The following is a 23,729-nucleotide window of genomic DNA, read 5'->3' as shown; positions in this document are numbered from 1 at the left end:
AGTAGGAGGTGATAAATGTATACTTTATGTAACAAATTAGCGAAAGCACGAGGTCTTTTTTTATTGTTTTGTGAATATATGAATTGGTTGGCTCATGCTACAAGAACATAAAATGACCGGCTGTTATTATCTTGTATTTCGTCCATTTGTCAGTACTTCTAGAGATACTGAGAATTACAAGACATGCTGAACACCAACAAATCCTATCTACATGCAATTTGATTTTCGAAACTGTGCAACAATTATGTTCTCTAATGGGGAAGGAGGTGTAGGTTACTGCAGCATCTTCATCTCGAGATCATCAGCGCTGCACATTAGGCTGAAAAGGATAAAATAATACTGGGCAATCCGGACATATAGGAAAAATACTTCCTTCAAAGTCTCCAACAGAGAACAGAACAAAGATTTAAGCCTAACGATCCACGTGTTGCTAGGTTCCGCGGAAAATAATTGACCCAATATTGCACATTTATATCAGCCTAATATAAACAACAAGCAACTTATTCCCTTTATATGTTAAATGTATTGTGGAATGTAATTTGATATGCACATATTATACGTAATACATAGTTTTCTTCATTAGTAGCGAAATCGAACAATATTATTGTGGCAAAAAGTCGTTGCCAAATTGAAGATGTGTATTTTTTAGAAGTCTGTCTGAAATGATAATTACTTGATGTATGATGAGTAGTCACCTGCAGGAGTCAAGTTTGCATAACATTGTGTTTTAAAGAACCGCTACATTATCCGATTACAAACCTACCATATGTTATTTGGTAACGCGAAGCACTGTAGAGGGGACAAAAAAGTAAGGCAGATGGGCAAGCGCTTGTCCCGTGTACTGCGCTTCACATTGGGAAATATGCATCACCAACTGGCTTAAAATCTTAATCTTTTAAACCACCACGTCTTATGTGTCGTTGCAAAAAAAAATTAACCAGCATTCCGAAAGTGTTGGCACAGTGGCTACTAACTACTTGAAAAAAAGTTGCTGCGAGGACAGACAAATCGAATCACAGCATCCGACCTGTATTGCTTCTTTCTTTTTCATGAGCTTAGAACTCAATATAACAATTGAATATTTCACCTAAAATATTTATTTAGAAAATCGCACTATTACAATAAGTGATATGATTGCACTGACGTTGAGTTAAATCTGCATGATTAGTAAAATTGCGGCATAGTTTAATATAAAAGTTCCGATTTATGCGTAAATGAATACGTACTGCTCAAAATGGCATATTTCTCTTGAACTTCAATTTTACGAACAGTTGTGCTCTAAAGCATAGAACATACGACAAGAATGTAACATGTGTGAGAATTCAGCATGTATACGAAAGCAGACTGTATATGTAGATCACACTGTATTTATTACGGTTTGAAACTGTATGATTGCCCTGCTGAAGCCCTCCCAAGTTTATAACGGTAAAAACATGCTAACCAGATGCTAACCAGGAGTATTGCTTAAATTAGAAAAATCAGGATATTACAGATCCTCAGTGGACAAAATGAAGACTTTCGCAGAATGCCCTAAAAATCTGTGCATTATTTAAAACTGACATCAAATTAATTGTTAATACAATATTATCGAATGTACGAGAGCTGTTTCTCAGTAAACAAGAAGATAATGGCAATGTGCCTTATGCTTGCTTACTGCACAGCACAGCATGTTGATAAATTTGGAAGGGAGCGCATTGGTCCATATTGTTCTTAATGTTACTAAAGCGCACAACGTAACAAGACGGGAGCACATACTAAAAAAGCAACGGCGATCGCTTAGTATTGATTCATACTGACTAATGTGGCAAAGAGCTTGAGCCACAAAACGTGTAATATACAAATAATGCAATATTTGTGTTTCGTATTCTAAGTTGAAAAAGTCGCTTAACGAATTTGCTATGAGCAGTTTTGTGTGTGTGTAGAATAAGCTGTAATTTATTGTGCCTAATTAGTGTGGCAGTGCACTAATATCACTACCCACTCATTCGGACCCGCCGCGAGCGTAAAAACATCCAAAAATCGGCTTGTCCGAAAATAGATTCAGCCGTAAAAGTGAATATTTTGGTTTCTCGTATGCCCATGGTACCGAAGACAGGCTTACATATTTTTCTGCGAGTTGTCGTTAAGAGAACGATCTAACTGAGCAACCGCGAACACTCATCGCGTGGACCTTAGAGCAGACACGCAACTGCACGTGCTGTCAGTTCAGACTGTATTACGCTAATGCACTAGGGAGCTTTCAGCCTACGTGCAAGTTTACGTAGCTTCTCTTAGGCAAAAGGGTCAATGGCGGAAGTTGCCGGCAGATCACCTGCGGAGCCGCCCCGATGTACAGTAGCGATAAAATAATAAATAAATTTGCGTGCTTTTTTGCGCTTGGTTATGGGTCAGGGCGTCGGTCGTTCTACGTTATCAATGGGATCAGCTAGCCACGAGGCGTGGATGATAAGACTAGCACAGAATATGACATAAGGCACCGCTACGAAGTGCCGGTCTTGATCTCTGATTCTCGGCCACCATGCTGTTTAAACAAAGCGATCGTGATATCAGCGATCACACGCGCCATCACTGCAAATACCTAATGCTATTAACATACGGTTGGCAATCTTCCCACATAGGCCCCTTGCGCTGACTATGTGGCTTCATTGTCACGAGCCACCTCATCAACCAGCAACGAACTATCGTCACCGCACAGCACTAACCTACTGCCACCAAGTCTAACTTAACTAGCACTGTTTCGTCGAGCGTCGGTAGAAGATTTGTTTCAATAAAAGCGGCAAAATATGGCACTCTGAAAATAGAGAAATCAGCTCATCAGTTACCCGTGAATGTATGGGAGCAAGATTATTCACGGCCACAATGTTGGTGACGATGCAATGATAAACAAAACTATAAAAGAGAGCAACACGTCACGTCGCTGCCATTCATCTATGTCCTCGCTCTATTTGCCCAACACGTGACCTCGAACACAGGGTGCAACCTAGAATAGCTGTCTGGTGCGCTGCCGCAGAGGCGTTATCAATAACACTTGTTCTTGGGCAAGCTGGTGCAATTTAGTAAGCATGACTTTTGGGCACTAAAACAACAGACGTAGCGAGAAACACACGGACACACAGAGCGTCACACACCAACTGAGGCATTACTAAACCTACCGCAAGCTCTGACGTAACGATCACGTGTTCACCCGATACATTTTCTGCCTCAGTCACGCTGCGCAGTGCTTTCTAAGAAAAGGGTAACGGCTATTACACAAGCCAATACACTATATGACGAATAACAGCCCCCGTCAACAGCCCTATTGTCTTGCAGAATAGTACAGCCTGTAACCAGTTGTTTCAGGACAAACATGCAGACATCCCTAGGGCAACCAAACATTGCTAGTGCTGAATTGTGCCATGCTTGCGAGCAACCCATGAGCATGCCCTTGATGTTAATTATTATTGCAACATGCGTCAAAACATTAGAATAGTTGCACTTAGATTTACAAGCAAATTCACATAATAGGTGTCAAAAAGCTTGGAGGACGCTTAAGCTTCGCCTTTAAGAATGAAACGCGACATCCTTTTTGGGCGGACTTGTCAAAAACATATTCAATGCCCTCAAGCATTTGCGCTATCACCGAAGTCATGGGTAAGAGCACAGGATATCCAACTAGATAATGCATAGAGTGGCAGCAATGAATAAACCCCGCCGCAGGTGGTGCGAGTGGTCCAGGCTGGGTTCAATACTGGTTCAAACCTTGACTTTTATTCTTTCCATCTGTACAGAAAACTGCTTTCCGCGCAGTACAAAGCAACAATACAAAGTTTCTAGGGCTGCACCTTGTTGCTTTCAATTGTGCGGAAAGCAATTTTCTGCGCAGCTTTCGTTGACGTGAGGTAGGCGTGACGTGTATGCCCTCCTCCTTCCCTCCATTCTTTTGAGATGTGTGAGTAATGCACATATATCCAGCGACCATACGATTAAATCAAGTAGATAATCCGCACTCTTTCTGTCCCAATCATTTTTTTTCCTGTGTTCGTCCGACTCTATGCCCAACGACTCCGATCGTAGGCAACATGGACATCTACTTGATGTCCAGGTTGCCTTCGTAGCGACTCTTCTGGACATCTATTATTCCGGAGTTTTATTTCTGTGGTCTCTTAAATGCTTAAGAAACCTCTCTGAATTATATCGCTGATCAGCTAAATGTACGGTTCATCAGAGCTTGCCCTAAACTGAGTAACAGCACTTACCCAGAAACCACAGAAGTCGTAAAAAGGATGGCAGTTCTCTTTGACTACTAGCTATACATAAAGAATTGCCTTCAGAGAAACACTTTCAGCACGATAAACCAAGCAATACCGAAGGTCCTATCAGAGAAAGTATGGCTGCAGTGCAAGGGGCGCAAAGGGGCTAAAAGGCTCCACATTGCCAACAAAAAAACAAAAGGCGAGGAAAACAATTTATTGCGAGTGAGTGTGGCTTTAACAAGAAAAGGAGGGGAAGAAAACAATACTCAGGCCCGAAACAAACGACAAATACGCTACGAAAGACACGTCGTGACTTGCGGAGCAGAAGAATTACAACGAAACTGCGGCCATCAAAACATACACTGAAACGGGAACGAAGTCAGGCATATGATATCTACAAATCACAGCAGTATACGGGGCAGTTCAGCTGATACAGGACTACAGACTTCAGCGCCGCCATACTTTCGTAGCGTACATTCAGCACGAGCGCACGCGCGAAGACGGTCTGAGCATTGCAGATGCGGCCAGGCGAAGAGGGCAGAGGGACAATCACCTGCTGGTTGTGGCGAGTGCTGCCTTTGTTTGTGGCAATCCAGGGTCTCGTCTGAGAACGACACTGACTTCTCCTCTAGAAAGAGAGTGCGGGCAAAAGGAAGGAAGAAGAACGTCGGGTGAGCCCGGGCACCGGACCGCTAAACGGGACACTAAGGGGAACTACGTTGAAGGGCTTCAGGCGTGTACAGCGCATTCCATCAAGAGTCTCTTATCAAAGGATCCCTTAATGTAAGAATATCCTTTATAATTAGTGGCAAAAAAAGCCAATTTACTCTTTTTAACACCTATCATCTTGGAAGATGTACCTGCAATGCGAATATAAATATTTTATAGCGTTTTGCTTATTTTGACTGTTCTCATGCTGAAAAACATTAACAGATTCGCCTGTTGGCGTTAACTCTAAGTAGACAATGTCAAAGGTCATCACGTTGCGTGGAACTCCCAGGAGTTTTGCTGCATTGTGTTGCCAACTTTGTCTTCCTTTTTTCTTTTTGGCTTCCAATGTCACCATAAACAACAACGCTGACTTGGCCTACTTCGTATTGAAAAATTGTCACCTACCAACGAAATCCGTAGTGTCCCATTACTGTTAGGCGCTGCAGGAGCATGTCTCAACCTTTCGGCTCGATTGAGAACAACCAAAGCTCTTGAGTAATACAGAAAGTTCACCCAAAAATATACAATGATCAGTCAAACAGCATTACATTATTCAATTGTATTGAAGTGCACTTACACCGGGCAGCCAGGCAAAAACAACAGCGAAAGAAATTCCTGGCTATGCTTGCACCTTTCATGTAATGCAATCAAGCAGCGTTTTCACTGTAAAACCAGCTCGCATAGTACAGAGCATACAAATAGCCTGAAAACTGACAGATTACTGAAACCTGCGCTGACTTAAGCTAATATGAATGTACACCTCCTAGACATTGGGACGCAATAACAAGATACAGCTAAATACAGATATAACGAACGTGGACACGTACAACAATGCAAATAAAATAAAGCATATATAACGAAGGAAACTAGGAGTTTTGTTGGTCATGCTTATTTTAAATGAGCATCCCACTTTTACAGAGAAGACACAAGTTCTAGTCACAAATTATATTAGTTAGAATTATGCAATGATTTTTTCGTTCGGCAGCTCAGAACGTATTACGGCATCAAAAAGGACATGATCGACCAAATAGGCTTAAAATGTTGCGCATCAGATGCAAATGTATATTTTGGTCAGTGACAGAGCATGGCTAGCCCTTATTTCAGGAAAAAACATGGTGATGCAATCTCCCGTGCTGACAACGATTGCAGCTTTGGATATTTACTATGTTGTCAAGTGCATTCGTAATTTAACTTTGTTAACATGGCACATATTGCCAATGCAAGTGAAGAATGGGCTATGAAAATCGCATATTATTGTTTGCTGGCTCAACAGAGCAATCGCAATCTTTTCCTTCTTTTGCTTTCCTTGAGGTATAACCCATCAAAATATGCCGCATGTACCACACTCGCTAATAGCAGCGCGTATATTTATTATTCATGCATATCTTGGCGAGAGTACTTTTGCGTCGAATTCAACTTAGGTACAATATAGCTCAACTGTTCAAAAAAAACTGTATTGATTCACAACTTGTCTTGACTAAAAGACTTGTCTTAGTTGCATTGGGCAGGGCCTAATGTCGTTTAAGCCCCAAATGCGGTGATATTTTATCCTGCCAAAGTAATGGCACTTCTATGTTCACGAGACACTTCTTTGATGTTTCTTATAGTAGAAATGCTCAGCAAATTCGAAAATAGTTTTCAATGAGCAACCAAACACCATAACAAAGCCGAAACGTCAACATGCAGTAGACTACTGTGTGACACATTTGAATGCACAACCTGAGAAGCCCGAGACATGCTGGTCCGACCAGTGCAGACAATGAGGACTATAAACGTACTCATACTTTGCTAACGCTTTAGGTCAGGTTCACTGGTAGCAGATGCAGCAGCTGCGTGGTTGTGCTAGGCATTACTACGACTGAGCGCGAGTGATACCGGTTAAAACTACGTTTGCGGCTTCCGAAGGCTGAATTACACGGAACTAACATCTCAGTGAAGCATCCCTAGCTACTCCACTTTACCACCCGCACAGAGCGTAAATTGTGGTCACAGCAATGTTAAAAGTGTATCCCAAGTCATGAATATCGTACACCTCGGCACTGTCGCATATCTTAGCTGTCGTCTGCTAACCGTCCCTAGCATGCTTTTCGCGTGCGTACGTATACGTTATATACAATGTGACCAATAATTGTGCGAAGTGATGTGAACGCTTCGAGGTAATCTTTAAAGTTCATTTTTAGATAATGTTGGCGTAGCTAAAGCCTGTTCTTTAGCTTAATTGAAGGAAGTGTGCAAGGCAATACACCCCGCAAATTTTGTTGAAATCCAGTGACCGAGGAAAGTCGCCGCATTTGGCGTTTAGCTTCATTTCACACTGACTTTTTTTCTCAAACAGAAATAATATATTGAAAGAGTGAACACTAAAATGATTGCGTCTCACAGAACTGATAACTTTATGACAGCATGCTACTCACAAAAATAGCATTAAACTTATGAGCTTATTCACATTTTTTTGTTGTACAATACCTAGATTACATTGTTTGCTTTATTTCCTCAGCATTACCATGACAATGCCATTAGGCTATTGTTTGGCATCACTGTTGGAAGTATTTTGCACCCAAGTAGGAAAACAATGCAAATACAACTCACATAGTTATACTATATAGTTGAGGGGATTGGGGTCTTGTTAAACGTCACAAGATGCTTTTGTTTAGTTATGACATGCAGGGTTATCCGTCATGCCATTAAGTAAACTTTCTGAAGGGCACCAATGCTGCGTACGATGCCGGCCGAGATGGTTTTAGTAGACAGGGGTCAATTTTCAGTGCAAACTTCCAACCATCCAACCAACAAAAATTCTCGTTCCTCAAAACAGGTAACAGGGCCGCGGGATTAAAAAGCATCCTGGCCCTTGGATATATAAGGCGGGGTTGGCACAGGACAAAAATGATTGATCTCATGCAGCTCAAAAGCTTCAAAAATGTAGAGTCATGGATAAGGGGGGCAAAAAAGGGCCTCACAAAGGCGGCTGCTCTCGCAAGCCTGTACCTTTGAAGGGGTGCTTCTGCACATCATATTCTGGCAGCCGAACGTCATCTGAAAAGATGAACACAACCGAAGTAGCGTTCCCTTGGCTCTGAAGTTATTGCAGGTGCGAATTTCACCGTCAGCCACTTTGCTTAGCACACATTCTCAAAATCACGTGACTTGCACTTAAACATAAAGTATCACAGTGGGGTATCAACGCAAGCTTCGAACACCAGTTCACTGCACAATCTACAAGACCTTGCAGCGCCCTTTTTTAATGAGGTGGATTAACCCTCTCAACTAGTATATATTATTTTGCAAGAACATGAATGCAATGCTCATCACCGCTACATGCGGCACTGAAACAAGATTATCCTCACGGTCGCTTATTATTTTGCTCTTGCGTTCTCACAATATTCCCACCATTTTCTCACTCGAGACATCAAGAGCACAAAAAAAGTGATTTGTCAGGTTCACTTACTCCATCAAGCTTTCGGTTCAATTATTTTAGTTTCTACAAGCAACTAAGGCAAGCCATGCTCAGGTGAAAGAAAGTGGGGCGTTAGCGGTTTTGCATTCACACGTTACTTGTATTCCTTTTCTTTAAAGCGACCCTGAACTGAATGGTAATATTCCCAAATAATTTCAAAACACGCAGTCTTAGCAGCCGTAGCATTTTCATAACGCCGCGGTGCCATAGTCAAAATTCAAACATCCTATATAAAAAAGTGTTTTTGCAAGATTCTTAAAAGTTTTGTCTACGATATGTTTTTTGTTTAATTTTCTCTCGCTTCAGGAGTGACATTACCAAAATGCATTTATTAATAAACATTTCCCGCGATGCCTCCAATACATAAAAATTAGCTCACTTGAGATGCTCTGACTGCCAAAGTTGTCAGAGTGTTTTCAGGGTATTTTCGACACAACCACATTACACTGGCTGTTGGTATACCGAGTGCTGCATCACCATGCACTGGTAACATGAGTTACAGTAGGTATCGATTCGGCCCATATATATATATATATATATATATATATATATATATATATATATATATATATATATATATATATATATATATATATATGTATATATATATATATATATATATATATATATATATATATATATATATATATATATATAATATATATATATATATATATATATATATATATATATGCAACATCCATATACGCTCTCTAACAAAAGCGAGCAGAGAAGGGGCAGCCTGAATGGCTTTCACTTTTTTAACAGATGCAATTCGCTACAGTATGTGCGCAGTTGACTTATGAAAAATTTAGCTAGACATTCGTACGATATCCCAAACAATTTTCGTCGCTAAGCATACTTTTTATATAATCGTCCCATAGAAACATGGCGATGCCTTAGGTGTTCGAGTAGAACTGAATGTGTCGAACAGGTAGGCCAGCAACTGCACACGTGCTTTAACTTGTGTTGGACATAAGTGATGCAACATTTCAACGAGCCTCTATGTACATACGCTTATTTCTTGGTATTTAATAATTTGAAAGCGATGTAGACTAAAGGTAGAGCCAATGTGCATGTCCGGAGCCATAATATTCAGTCAGCTATTTAACAACGTAGAATATATGCACAGTCCTGTGCAGTGACAATGCATAAGAAAAAGTGATGTTTTAGCTGTCCATAAAGAGGGCTCTCAATTTTTTTTTATATGGGCACATTTCAAAATTAATGACCCATCATGTACAAGACCCACTGTAAATTTGTTAACAAGCATTGTAAAGCCCTTTGACATTGTGCAGTGAACATCTGGCGTAATATTTATGCAGGAACAAGCACATAAATTTTCTTGGCTGGCCATTATTACTTAACCGTTAGCGCGTTTCTCTTTCAAATAAGTTCTTCTGACAGGAATTCGAAAATTGGTCCACACTAATGATACACCGCGTCTAAAGCGTTTCCGCTCAGCAGCTGCTGGGGAACAAAAACATATACAAAGAACACTTCTAAGTTTACCTAAAGCAATATTAAATTGTGAAAATCAATAATTATATAACAATTTCAAAAAGCTTTCGGATATATAAAACACTTTAAACTGATTATTACAGAACAGTTCTACAGACACATATTAGACTCATATATGGTATAAACACACAAAAATGGAATGCATATAAGAATACAATGTGATGTCCGTTGTAAGGCACAGAAATGTCTATGTCTACTTGACAAGACCTAGTTTTCCCCTGAATGAAGCAACTAATTTTGCAACAAAGAACAACATACATTACAGACTGCTCCTTTTTAGCAGCACTAAGTGGCTCAAAGTGATGCAACATAGCGACAGGGCTGCTTTAGAGTCCAAGTATGTACGATCTAAATATGTATAACAACCATGACAAATACTCTCTTACGTCTCTCAGTGCTGAAAAAAGACAGTGGTATGAGGCTTTAATTTCACATTTCTCACCTCAGGATTCCACGACTACAGTCTTAACTCACGTGATGAAAGGACACTGTAGGAATCCTAATTTGCTTTTTTGCATAAGTTGAGTACATCAAACAGCGAAAAAACACGGTGCATAATATACCCAGTGGCAACTGCAGCAAATACATTAATGGATGCTCTAAGAGACTTGCAGACAAACACAGAAGATGAGCAAATGTCTTCAGTGTAACAATAGCTCATCAGTGAGCTCCCATATGATGGTGAAAAGATGACAGAATTATAGGTGAGATCGACATATGTACAGTATGTGTGTATTAAAGCAATAACATGCAGCTGAAATGTGAAGCCATCTTTGAACGTCGCAATGTGCAAAAACTGTGCAGAAGAAATTACATAGGTCCTCATGCAAAATGTAAACGAAATGTTCTGGTTGATAGTACGCAAAATTTTCATGAGGTGCTGCAGTGATGAAAGCTTAACACACGAACGTATGCACAATTCGTGGGAAGTTTTGATGCACTGAGACACGGTGACTGCTGTGTGCAGTGCATGGTGTGAGAAGTGTATTTACGTGATGTGTGAACATGCTGGCAATAAGGATGAGGCTATAGAAGTCAAGCATCATACAAGAAACGTCCATCATAACAAAATCACATTGTTAAGTTGTTTTCTGATGTTTTTAGCTACAGTGCACACAATTCGAACCAGACTACTGTAAGCGATGTGGCACTGTAGTTTATCCGTTTTACACGAGCAGTGACATCCTTCCTGGAATGCTCTGTCTAACAAACGATGACCACTTGCTACAAATCTAAAGAGGCAAAACGACCTCTAAAGACAGCTAAACCACAATGGCAAAGCTCCTGAGAAATATTGCCATCACATGATAATTACTGACACACAAGCCGAAAATCTAATCTTGGCACTCTCATGTCACCACTGCCGAGCATAAACGTATTTCACTATGTGTCGAGCTGGTACGCTCTGCATGTTGAGATTACGTGGAGATTTTGAAGTGCCTACGTTTAAAAATATGAGCAATATCTAACATGGTTTGCCTTTCCTTCACAAGCGCTGTATTAGTACCGCAGGAGGACCCAGAATTACAGAAGTGCCGGTAAGTCATTCGGATTGTTCGTGAAATGAAAAGCAACAGCCTGTTGCCAATTAAACAATGATATTCTTGAAGTCAGCAAAATCACATGTGTATTTAGACAATTGTTACAAAGACGGTTAACTGTGTTTTACTCTGCTCGATAACGCGCTGAATATATCATAAGTAGGGTAGTGGTCACGCGAACTAGATCGAATACAAGATGACATTTTGGTTTTAACAACTGCATAAAGCCCGACGCAGAATTGCAACTGTTATGCTGCATTGCAAATTACATGCAATAGCAAATGGATAATTGTGTGTTGCTTCTTGTGTTAGAGGTAATGCTGTTATCTTACAACTAGAATTTTCTACAAGAGCGCCACTTGAGCACTCCATTTCTACCGCTTTGCTTTTACAGCAAAGAAATGTGGCATAAATTTTTGTATGATTCAGAGTACCATACTTGCTTCAAACACCTTGTTCTTGATTAAATAATACTAATTCACTGCACACTATTTCGCTGTCATGACCATCACCAGTACATAGCATGTGGTAAACTGAAACCACAAACTTTAACTTGTACTAAAGCAAAGTGTCCCTTTAAAACTAAACATCAGAAGAACCCTTCTCAAGCGTTGCCTTCTCTCACTACAACGAGAACTGTAAAGCTGTATCAAGGTAGTCAGACTGTTGCACAAACAATGTAGAGTGAATGAATGAGTAAACTGAACTTTTACTTCATGAAAAAGGACGGCTCTCGGCCGCAGTTTGGGATTACGCGGGGAAGGGATTGTTGGGCCATCAGAGTCAGGTTGTTAAAATGGTACCAGTTCTTGTCAATTCATCGTAAGCGTAGTTGCATCCGTCTTTGGTAACTGAAAGTGTTTCCACTGAAAGAAGCTTCGGCCTCTGAATGCCCATTTGCTATGCCACAATGTACAATGTGGTACATTGTATTTTGCAAAAGGAGGAAACTTAACTTCCTAAAGTGACATTTTTTCCAAGTGCCGCACGAAAATTGTTGTTGACTTAAGTAGGATAGCGAAGCCATGAGAAACACTTATCGGGAAAGCTATTTCGACGAGCGTACGAGTGTTCTATTCTTACTCTTAATTTGGAATACAGCAGTCACATAGTGATAAAGGACGTTCTGAACAAATTAATTATAGATGTTCAACAAGCCAGATCCTTGTGCTGTGGTCACTGCCTTCTATTTGCGAGTATGTTTCAGGGTACATGCTGCAAATTTCTTGTGTGGTTGTTCTGTTGCTATCAAACCAAATGCTTAGGCAGAACCAAGACAGAGAAACAGTTCCTGCTGTTGGCAGCACCAAACTTTTTTTGCGTGGCATTTCATAAAAGTCTTCTCTAGTATTCTTGAAGAAATGAGTGAACTAGGTATGGTTACTGTGTGCATCAAGAGTTAAATGCTGTTTGCTTACATTTGCAAGATGAATGCGCATATTTTCTTCTGCCCAATTACATTCGGTTCCCATACCTTGGAGCCCAAACATTCAAGGTATGATTATGACGCTGAAATAACAGAACCACGAACGTAGCTTCGTGGCAGCGAATACGCAAGCTTGGGACTATCTTGAGTACCGAAGAAAAGTTTACACTTACACAAGTTCCCAGCCATTACTAAAAGCATGAAGGGACGGTTTTGAAGTGGTGAGTTTTGTGGCATGAATATATATGTGGCAGCACTGATTTGTTGGCAGTTGTGAGAAACCGTTGCAGCTAGTGGTGTAAACAGTGTTACCAAATATGAGTGGGAGAATTTCAAAACTGAAATTTATGCCTGAAAATATATAACAGAAATCGATGTTTAGCTAATGCTACAGCAATTCACCATAGCAAGTGCCTGCACTGCGCTTTGTGTTTAGTGAGCAATCGAAAGGCCACTCACCCGACCTGTCCTTCTCGGGAGCCACGTCCGTGTCCCTGGTAGGGATCAGGTGGCTCGGCTGCCGTGGAGAAGTTCCTGCAGCCAGGGCCTTGTGCACCAGCCCAGTCAGACTTGCAAGCTGGCGTTCCATATACTCCACACGCATTCTGAGCAAGGAAAATGAAGTTTATAAAGGTCACGGGCGCGGGACTGACACAGGTACACACAGTTGAAGTGACGTTATTATGAAAAGTCAAGCAGAATGCTATTATACTAGTCGCGAACATACGAATGCCCTACCTCACGCTTTTTCAACATATGCTCACGATCAGAAATAACTATAATTGCAAAGATTCATTGCAGGAACATGAGGTCTCGTGATAAAAAAAGAACCAACACAAAAATTATTACAATCCATACATCTGATTATAAATCCCCCTTACATATCAGTATATATACCGTTCTATACATCTTATCCCATTATATATGCATCTTGTACACAGAAACCATTTCTTTCGCCAAAAAAGCTATATCTGTGCTTCATTAAAGCGACACTAAGGGCAAATAACAATTTATGTCAGAGTGAAAGCTCAATGTATGACAAAGATTAAGACGGTAATACTATCAACAGTAGTGCCCTACTTACCGAGAAATTAAGCTAAATATATCACACGATGAGCGCCACGAGCGGCACATTATCAAAATGATCCCGATGACGTATGAGAGTCTGCCTACAATTAATCACTAGTAATCAAACTAGCAGCAATAAAAAAAGAACCTTCCGTGCATCAAGAGACGTAATAAAATGCTGTTTGTTCGTTTCTGTCTGATTCATGGAAAAAAGAACCTCTTTGGCGTTGCCATGGGGAACGGCGCGCGTGGTTCAAAGGTTCCGTTTTCGCCAAACTGCGCTTCGCCCGGCGCCCTGCTTCGCTCACGCGGTCATGTCTCAGTGGTAGTTTCGGTATCGCGTGCTGCCGCGTGTGTTTTGCGCGCTCGTGAAAGTCGCTCTGACAGAAAGTTCGACAAAATGCCGCATGTATGTGATGTTACCGGATGCCCGAATGGTGCACGCCGCCAGTGCACGCCGCCGCGCAGTAAAGGCGGGCAACGTTGGGCACGGCAGCAGTGACGTGTGAAAGACTGATTTCAGGCGGTTGATTTGAAGTGCGCTAACGCAATGCGGACCACTAAAACGTGATTTTATTTCAAAATAAGCACTTCCTTGGCATAAAAGTAGCACTACGAGGTTTCTGGAGCGCTATTTCAGCAATCAACGTCGACTTAATATTTGCCTTTAGTGTCCCTTTAACATTCGCGGTCGGACTATATAGTTGGTGATGCATATATAGCTCCAGATACACAGCAAGAAACCATGACGAAAACCATGAATGAAGGAAAGAAGATCGCTTTTAAGGGCTCGTTTTTCTTTGTTAGATATAATATTAATGAGAACTAACAGACAATAATGCCAAGGAAAGTATAGGAGATGTTAATTGTAATAATTGGAATATAAATGTAAAGAAAGCAAAGTGGACGAAAAGATAACTTGCCGCCGGCAGGAACCGAACCTGCGACCTTCGAATAATGCGTCTAATGCTCTACCACTGAGCTTCGGCGGCAGTCATCCCCCCGTCCACATTATAGGGTATATATGTGCACTTAAACTTAGGAGTGTTAGTCAGCGCCGATCGCAGCCATGGCGGCGAGTGCTCTTTTTCTGCCTTTCGGCGTCACGTAGCACGTGATCTTTTTACGAGCTGGCATCTGACCAATGATCCCTCGCATACTACCTGAAGGCATCAAGTCTGCCAGAACGAGACCCTTGCCATGAATGAAGGAAAGAAGATCGCTTTCAAGGGCTCGTTTTTCTTTGTTAGACACAGAATATTATGAGAATAACAGAACTAACACTTCTAGATTTAAATGCACATATATACCCTATAAAGTGGAAGGGGGGATGACCTCCGCCGCAGCTCAGTGGTAGAGCATCGGACGCGTTATTCGAAGGTCGCAGGTTCGGTTCCTGCCGCCGGCAAGTTATCTTTTTGTCCACTTTACTTTCTTTACATTTATATCCCAATTATTACAAATAACAGCTATACTTTCCTTGGCATTATTGTCTGTTAGTTCTCATTAATGACGAAACCATGAACAAGAAACCATAAAAGCAGCACTCCGTCCTGTGTATCCTTCGTTTCCTGTTACGTTTGTGCTTTGTACTTTATACCAGTGAAAGATTTCCGTGCGTCACTTACCGGGCTTCTTCGTCGATGATGGGCGTGGCGCTGCCCGAGCGCGAGCCGTAAGCGGCGGCGGCATCCCCGCCGTAAAAGGGCTCCTCGTAGGCTGAGTTGAATGTCGCCGGCAAAGAGCGCGTGTGGTCGAGCCGGCGCTCGGGCGAGTATCCCGGATCACCACGACCCCGGTCGTCGGCCGGAGGGTAGCCGGCCAGATCGTAGCGGCGAGGGGACGTGGGTGGCGGGTACGGGCCCGTTGGCACTCCGCCCGCCGGGAACGGCGCACCCACCACCGGCGGGTAGCCCGCCTCGGCCAGCAGGCCACCGCCCCGGTCCGGAGACAGAGCGCGCGGCGGTGGGGGCACTGCGCGTGGGCGCGTGCAGTTTGACGATTAACAATTAAGTGAACCAGCAATTCACCATCACTGCCATCATTTCAGTTATGCACACTACAATATGAATGTTGCTTCTCACAATATCCATTTACCCTAAGCCTTGCCCCAACTGGTTGCTAATTAAGCCTCCAAATATTAAAACTTTGTCGCGCAAAGTCATTTATCTTTTTCTCCAAGATTGCGGTTCCCTTGCAACGGGATTTCTTCTATAGATATAACAGACTAACGGCTATGTTCCCTACGCGTCACTCAACCTCAGCACCTGGATTTTATACTGCGATACCGGCTGCCCCCCTGCTATCTCTAAACCACAGCGCCACTTTGCTGCTTTCCGGTGTCCTAAGTTCTGCCTGCAAATTTTCAATCTATAGGCTCGTGGCTCGGTTCTTAATTTTTTCACATGTATAATTATGTTTCGTTGCCATCCAAGGTATGTTAGAATATATTGCCCAAGGTTAGAACAGATTGCTAGACTGCAATGATTGCTCACTTAGCCTTTAAGTAGCGATTACTAGGATCGAATAGAACTGCTATACAGTACAATTCTTAGGTTCACGAAGACTGTACGACAGGAATTTTTTTAGAAGCGTTGTGCGAGTCAAACTGCTCGTTACTTTTTAAACATTGAACAAATAATTGATAAAAGTAACGTGATTATAAGATTTCTCGCATATTTTGTCCGATAAAGAAACCGCTGTTTGAGCACCTTACTAGAGTGTCCTAGAATAATCCTAGAACTGTCTATACCGCCACTGCTGATATGCGTAATATTTTGATAGGTCTCAAGTGTGAAAAATCCCCGTTCACAAATTATGCGAGATATTTTTAAAGTCTATTTAAAGCACGGGCTGCGGCAGGTGTGTTAACGCCTCATATTTGTCCCTGTATTCAAAGCAAATGCGGTTTATCACTTCAACTCCGCGAGAGAGAAAAATGGTACGTATTGATGGCGCGCTCTTCGCTTCGCGTGACCTTTGGTGACGTGTTTCCGTGACATTGTCCGATGCATTCTTGCGTATATTCTGTGCAATCTGCTAATAAAACGAGTTGGAAGTGAGGGTCCACACCAAATTAATCACGGAATACTCGAACATCATGGTGTCTGCAATTAAAGTGATTTAATTATGTCATTTAGTGGTTGACTGTACGAAATTTGCGTCAATAATTGCACTCACACTTCCAGGCACATTAAGTACATCAGTGAACAACTAGATTTATGGACATATGAACCTTAAGTACAAGCTCAAAGGTGTTGTAGCTATTTCGAAATGCGCACACAAGTTCCAAATTTACCGCTTGATTGCACTCTAACGTAACAGTAACGTATATTACCGACATTTTATTCACATCACGATATCATATTTTTTTTTACTAATTCCGCAGTACAATCTTTCCCATCTACCCTTTCTTTTGTCTAACTGCTCGCGGCCCAGCCTCTATTCTCTGCTCTAATTTGTAAGCAAGAACGCACTACATCCTTTGGCAAGGAAAGACGTTCTCCTGTATACTATGAAGCACGCAGTTCGCTATAACTCTGTCTGGTACACCCGGCGATCGCGGTGAGTTGTCTGGCACCTCTCTGACTGTCGCAAGCCTCGGAAGTTACATTCTGTGATGTCAACGCGCCTGCGCTATGGCGTAAATTATCGCATGCACCCCATTAAGCTAACGAGCGCATTCCTGCAAAACTACAGGAACGCAGCCGGCATTTGTGGTGCAACACTTAGACGAAAAGGGCACATGCTTCACCCGTTCGTTCTATAGATTTTTCGAAGTGAGCACGTCTCAAACTGTAAGAGTGCAACTTATGGAGGAAGGGACGACACGGGCCGCAAGCACGCGCAGTTTTTATTGCAGGTTCCCAGTCTCAAATGCACTTTCATGGGTCGTACATGCTCTGTCGAATGAGCACGTTCTCGTTAAATCTCTGAAGTAAGCAGCATTATGGCTGGCCTATTTGTGGGGGAGCTCACGTCCCAACTGTCACTGCCAACGATTCCCCTAGCTAAAAGCTGTTTTCCTGGAAAAAGTCGTATTTAGGGTTACAAATGCACAAAAAAGCGCGCAAAAATGCTTTAAAAAGAAAACAAGAAAGAAAGACTGGGGGAAGATGACTTACGTTTCAAAGGTAGCCTTTATCATATTAGAAAGGCGGCAATGAAGGGAGCACAGGTAACTTAAAGGTCCCCTCACCAGCCTTTTCATTGCTAACAAACACGGCGAATACATGACGTGGTGACGATCGCACATGCGAACTATGAAATAGCCACGTGGCACGTGAAAATTCGAATTTTCAAGCAGAAGACCACACGCCGTTTCTTTCGAAGAGCAGAGCTTCAAGTGAGGTTCTAACTCAATACGCCCTGGATTTACGATGCTTGAAACGTCAGCGATCATAACATGTGACTGTGGTTAATCGTCCAATGCAGAACAGGCAATGTAACCACTAGAAAAACGTCGCAGAACAAAACAGAGGATAAAACGTGGAAGCGAGGCTTGCCATGTGCTACACGGTCCCTCGTCACCGTTACAAGGGAGGACACGGGGAAGGAAAGCCGTTTGCGAACGTTAATAGAGGCGGAAGGAGACAGTCTGCGTTGGCTGTGGAGCTTGGCTCCTGGGGGCGTTTACACGGTTTGATTTCATTTATAATCGTTTAACTAAAGCGAGGGATAACTTTATTGAAAAACACTGCTCAGTGGCTTAAGCAGGGGTAATTTGGTCAGTGGTAGGGTCTCTCTTATATTTGTTTGTTTCTTTACTTTATGATCCCCTCCCAATAGAAACCATCTTGAAAATTTATATCGTTAAATTAGTTCCTACACTGCATCATACAAGTTTGGCTGCATAAATAAAAGATGCGACGGTGCCTGGTGAGAGGACCTTTAAAAGATACTTGGGCGTCCAATGTAAGTCGTGCACACTGGGCTACAATGGACGTGCAGCACCGAATGTCGCCGACGCACGATCGGCAGCTCGTGCAAGTAGACGTGCAGGACAGGCAAGCATGGTAACAGTCGGGCTCGCACCTGGCCTCGGCAGAGGGGACCTCGGGGAGGTGAGGGGGGAGGCGACCTGCAGGGGCGGCGGTGGCTGTCCGTAGAACCGCTGCGGCTTGGCCGGCGCCACTCCTGGCGGGCCTGCGCGCCGCCCCCCGCTCTCACTCGTACAACAAGCAGGTACACACATAACACAGGGTGGCTACGTACACACACGCACACACGCACATACACTTGAACCATGAGATCGGTGCCACTGAAATCCCTGGATATGCTATCTCTGGGATCTCTGCACAATATAAACAAAAAGGAAAATGAAGAAACAGAAAACGAAACGCAGCAATACTGAGGCTTTTCTTAGGCTTCTTTCGGCCATAACATGGCGGGGCGTCCTTTGACGTCAAAGGATGACGCCCCGATATACTTTATATTAAGGATATCGGGGCCTCAATTGTCGCTAATTAGACGACGTCCTAAGACAATCCAGGGATTTAAGTAATGGCACGCCGCCGCCATTGTATATGTTCAAACCTGTTAACATACTGCTTACGCTAAACGCCGCCTGTTGCATGCTGTTATGTGTCCTAAAGCTCTATCAGCCTAAAGCCATGTATGTTGACTCGAGTAGAAACAAGACTATGCAAATCTGAGAAACGAGGAAAGTTTGTGGAAGGGAGACCTCAACAACATTAGCTAAAGAACAAGTGAAGAACAAAGCAGTTTATAATGAATCGACTGCCCTCTTCTTTCTTGCGTACTTAATTAAATAACTTACGCTTGTGTGCTTCACCTCATATCGTAACAGCCGGCACCGTTGCATCATCAGAGAGCTTTGCCTTCTTGCCTTTATTCAACTTGTCACACAATACAACAAAGAATTACTGCTGGTACCAGTAACATTTCTGATTTTTCAATGGGTGACATTCTACGTCGTAGTGTTTAGACAGACAGTATACAGCGGCAACGGCGTGCCAGGACATTTTCATGCTTGCAATCACAGCGGGGACAACGGGACAAGATAGATGGATAGCATTTAAAAAAAGGTAAGAAGCAAGTGTTCAAAGCAGTGGCTCCGCTGACCTGATTCTGAACATTAACCTTACTCCTTCCACCAGAAGACACACTCGGTGACAAAAGCAGGCGCCGCATAATGCCTCTTCGTCTGGATGAGCGAAAATGACGTGCGTTTGTTTTGTGGCACTGAGATTTAATATAGAGCTTCTGCGTATGCGTAGGAATGTGTCTAAGCAGCGCCGTCGAGGCTAACAGAAATCCCTACAGTGCGTCATGCGCCATAAATCGTGTCCGAAGCACACGGAAACGCCTTGCTTGCTAGTATATTTTGTGGATATGTGTTCCTTGTGATCCCGTTGTTCTCGCTGTGAGTTAATGATGATGCGGGCACAAACAATAAGAAAACGGCACAGCACGACATCGAAAGCACGCCGCAACGATGGCGAAATGACGACCTATGTCAAGGCAGCGTACTACAAAGGGAGGGCGCACGCAAAGGGAAACAGCATGCATCATAATGTCGCAAGGCAACACGTCCATTACGGTTACATAAAGAAAGGTGGACACAATGGCAATGCAGCTCGCTAGCAATGAGCGGCAGTAAAAAAGAAGAGAGATTTAGCTGCTGCTAAAGCGTCTGTCGAATTGGTTTACACGGCACCTCTTGCTGGCAGAGGCGACTATACGTGAAATCTTACTCCTCATAGGCTTAGTTTCGGTGCCCAGAACTTAGCTCAAACAGAGAAAATAAACACTTTTTGACTTGCAGAAGCTTCCTGCAGAGCTATAGACAGAACTATGGACGTCTTTACTGCGGTTTCGATTCGCATTTCTGCAGGAACCGCGCTACCTGCAGAATAGCTGCCGTATCTCGTGTCCTCAGCTGACATAAACGGTAGGAACGCTTTTTCTGGTATTGCTGCCCCTGAGTACGCGGTACCAGCGTTTGTGATCACCCCGTGTCAGTGCACACTGAATAGGTACGCAGGAAGACGAAACTCTTTGTCCATACCGTTAATATTAAGAGCTTTTCCATCTCGTTGTTCTGTGCAGCGCTGTTTTCCTTGCCTAGTAGTGCGCCCAACGATAAGTAGGGGATTAGATAGAAAGCAGAGACATGTTAAAACAATAGTGCAGCTGGGAAAGCAGCCGCTAAAATGTTTCTTCATTTTCTCAAGCAGCAGAGCACCAAGTTTATTTTAGATTGCCTTGATATCGCGACTTCTTTCACGGACCTGTCACCATTTTTTCGACCGCATTTCGTTCGCCGCCTGCCAGCGAAGCAAACTTGAGGGACACCAACGCAACTTGCCACATATCCACTTTTCATGCAAGCTCTTTCACAAAGAGTATAGCACCGTAACCCAGCCAAAGTATCACACCACTCAACCGAAAACCCCGTTCTTTCATGGAAGGAAAGAAGAAAACAAAAAATGAGAAGGCAGGGAGGTTAACCAGACACATGTCTGGTTGGCTACCCTACGCGGGGGATCGGGAAAAGGAAGCAGAAAGCCTGTTCATTTGACGTACGCCTCTCTCCCAATTACCTGAAAGCGGTCCAATAACAGCGGCATATTTGGTCGAGGCTGTGATATTTAATTCTGCCGTTGACACGTGCTGACAATCGGTGAATGCCAAGTTCGCGTACTGCCCTACTTTTTGGAGCTTTCAACAAAGGAACGGCCGTTTCAAAGGCTCAGCGCGACCTAAATGGGGCAACCGATCGAAGAAGCTGTCACACCCAACTGACAACTCATTTCACCTTGACAATCCTTTTCACGCAGAACCTTTATGGGACACAATAAAGAGGATGTCACGCGCATCCCACTGCTTGCGTGAATGTCATCCCGTCGATCAGAACAAACGCTTACGTGAACACGGTTCTAGAAGAAATTCCACAACGTTAGGTTTCTTTCAAAGCTCGCGGAAGGCTGCGATCATTTGTCATATTCATTCACAGCCTATTTGAATGTCCATATCTTGTGTAAGTTAATCTAATCTTCACCGGTGAACGTCTAACTTGCTGCCGTCCTGGGCTGTTGTTTTCGACCCTTTTGCATCCATTCCGTCACTGTAGCTGGCCACCGGTTTTCTGTCCAACGCATTACATGGCAAGCCCAAGCTCACTGTTTTTTGTACCTTAAATATCAACTAGAATACCGCTACGCCCCTTTTGCCCTCTGATGGATTCTGCTATCGACTGATCTCATTAACACAGGCGTCTCAAACACACGGCAATAAAGTTTTGCGACTTTGCTAAATGGTACTCGCATCATTTTCCCGCTTATTGCTATTAATAACGCATTGTTTGTTTGGGTGAGCTACACAGGCGTTACTGCTCTCAAGCATTTTTCAACAGTGAAGCTGTTTAGGCTATCTGTTACTTGTCCTCCGTCGTGCAAAACTCCGTAGGTGGCTATGCGCCACAGGAATTGGGCAAGCCCCACTACTGTGTACAGCAGGTGCGAGCGTTAAACGAAAACTCTGCTCGGCGAAGCGGAGCATGCCAAACACGTGAAAGAGAAAGAGGGAGAAAAAGATAGAAAGAGAAAACAGAGAGAGAGAAAGAAAGCGACAGAAAGAAAGAGAAATAGAAAAATGAACAGAAATGAAGGGAATAAAAGACATTAAAAACATAGAGAGAGAGAGAGACGTAGAAAGAGAAAGAAAGGAATAGAAAGAAACAGAAAAGAAAAAGTGATAGAAAAAACACAGTCCAACACAGAGAAAGACAGAAAGAGAAACAAAAAAAAAAAGAGTGAGAAAGAAGCAGAAAGAGACAGAGATGAAGAGATGCAAAGAAAGAGAGAGAAAGATGCATACACGAAAAAGAGATATAACAAACAGAGACCAAGACAGGAAGAGGAAGGAAGAGAGAAATAACGAGAAACGAAGAAAGAGAGAGAAATCCCGCCGCCGAAACCCCTTCACAAACGACCGATATAAGAGATATGAGAAACGCGTTCTTTCAAACGGCAACATTAGGTGACATATTAATCAAACTAACCCCCCCCCCTCTCCAATCTTTTAACTGTACCGGCCTTTGCGGACTAAATGTCCTTGACTGCGGCCAGCTAGCTGAAGTGAGCTTGAGACCCCTACCTTAATATGTCACGGCCAGCTTTCCCTCGACTTTCTATGTTATCATCCAAGTTTCAGTCCCATGTGTTAGCACCGGCCGTATGCAACGCTTTCTGCTTTAGAGACACCCACGAATTGCCTGTCTTTATGCGAAACAAACGAGCGCTAAGAAACGGGGACATAGAGAAGAGGCACATTGGACATTGCACAGGATGAGCGCCTTCCCTGTATGCCGCTTGTTTATGTCCCCGTTTGTTTCGCATCAGGTATGAACTAACTTGCCCAAACACATGTCTTGCTATGCTTGTCTTTATTTGGGAATGCCTGCTCCATATCCTCCAGTCCATTCTCATTATGTGAACTTCTTTTTCACATATACAATTTGACTTTGGCGTCATGCATCGCATGGCTTATTAAATGCAGGACTATCAGGGGCGAAAATAGACCGGCCGGTGTAGTGGCGCCCTCTGATGGCGCAGAGCTCAACTAGAGAAACACAGAGCTTTTATCGCAGCGACCATGAATTATTTCTCTCCTTATATATCTTCAGCTACGACGAAACCGTGGATATATTGCTTTTTAGGTAGGTAAGTAGGTAGGTAGTGCAGATGTTCTCTCTATTTTCTGCAAAATACCGCTTGGAACCGAAAAAGCAGCAATAAGGTGTTGTTATA

The 23,729-nt window shown here is 42.9% G+C and overlaps 1 protein-coding gene across 1 annotated transcript in view; it reads right to left on the bottom strand.

Annotated features, from left to right (window-relative positions):
- LOC119386663 (coiled-coil domain-containing protein AGAP005037) overlaps window positions 1-23,729 on the bottom strand; it is a 481,393-nt gene that overhangs the window by 47,603 nt on the left and 410,061 nt on the right. The window contains exons 12-16 of the mRNA XM_037653953.2: window positions 18,991-19,101; window positions 15,585-15,930; window positions 13,348-13,493; window positions 7,932-7,979; window positions 4,786-4,860 (exon numbers count right to left, since the gene is read on the bottom strand). Coding sequence (XP_037509881.2) covers window positions 4,786-4,860; window positions 7,932-7,979; window positions 13,348-13,493; window positions 15,585-15,930; window positions 18,991-19,101 — 726 coding nt within the window. The remainder of the gene's footprint in view (window positions 1-4,785; window positions 4,861-7,931; window positions 7,980-13,347; window positions 13,494-15,584; window positions 15,931-18,990; window positions 19,102-23,729) is intronic.

Source organism: Rhipicephalus sanguineus, chromosome 3, assembly GCF_013339695.2.
Source record: "Rhipicephalus sanguineus isolate Rsan-2018 chromosome 3, BIME_Rsan_1.4, whole genome shotgun sequence".
NCBI lineage: Eukaryota > Metazoa > Arthropoda > Arachnida > Ixodida > Ixodidae > Rhipicephalus > Rhipicephalus sanguineus.
Note: the sequence above shows the minus strand (reverse complement) of the source record. Positions and strands in the feature narration are given on the sequence as shown.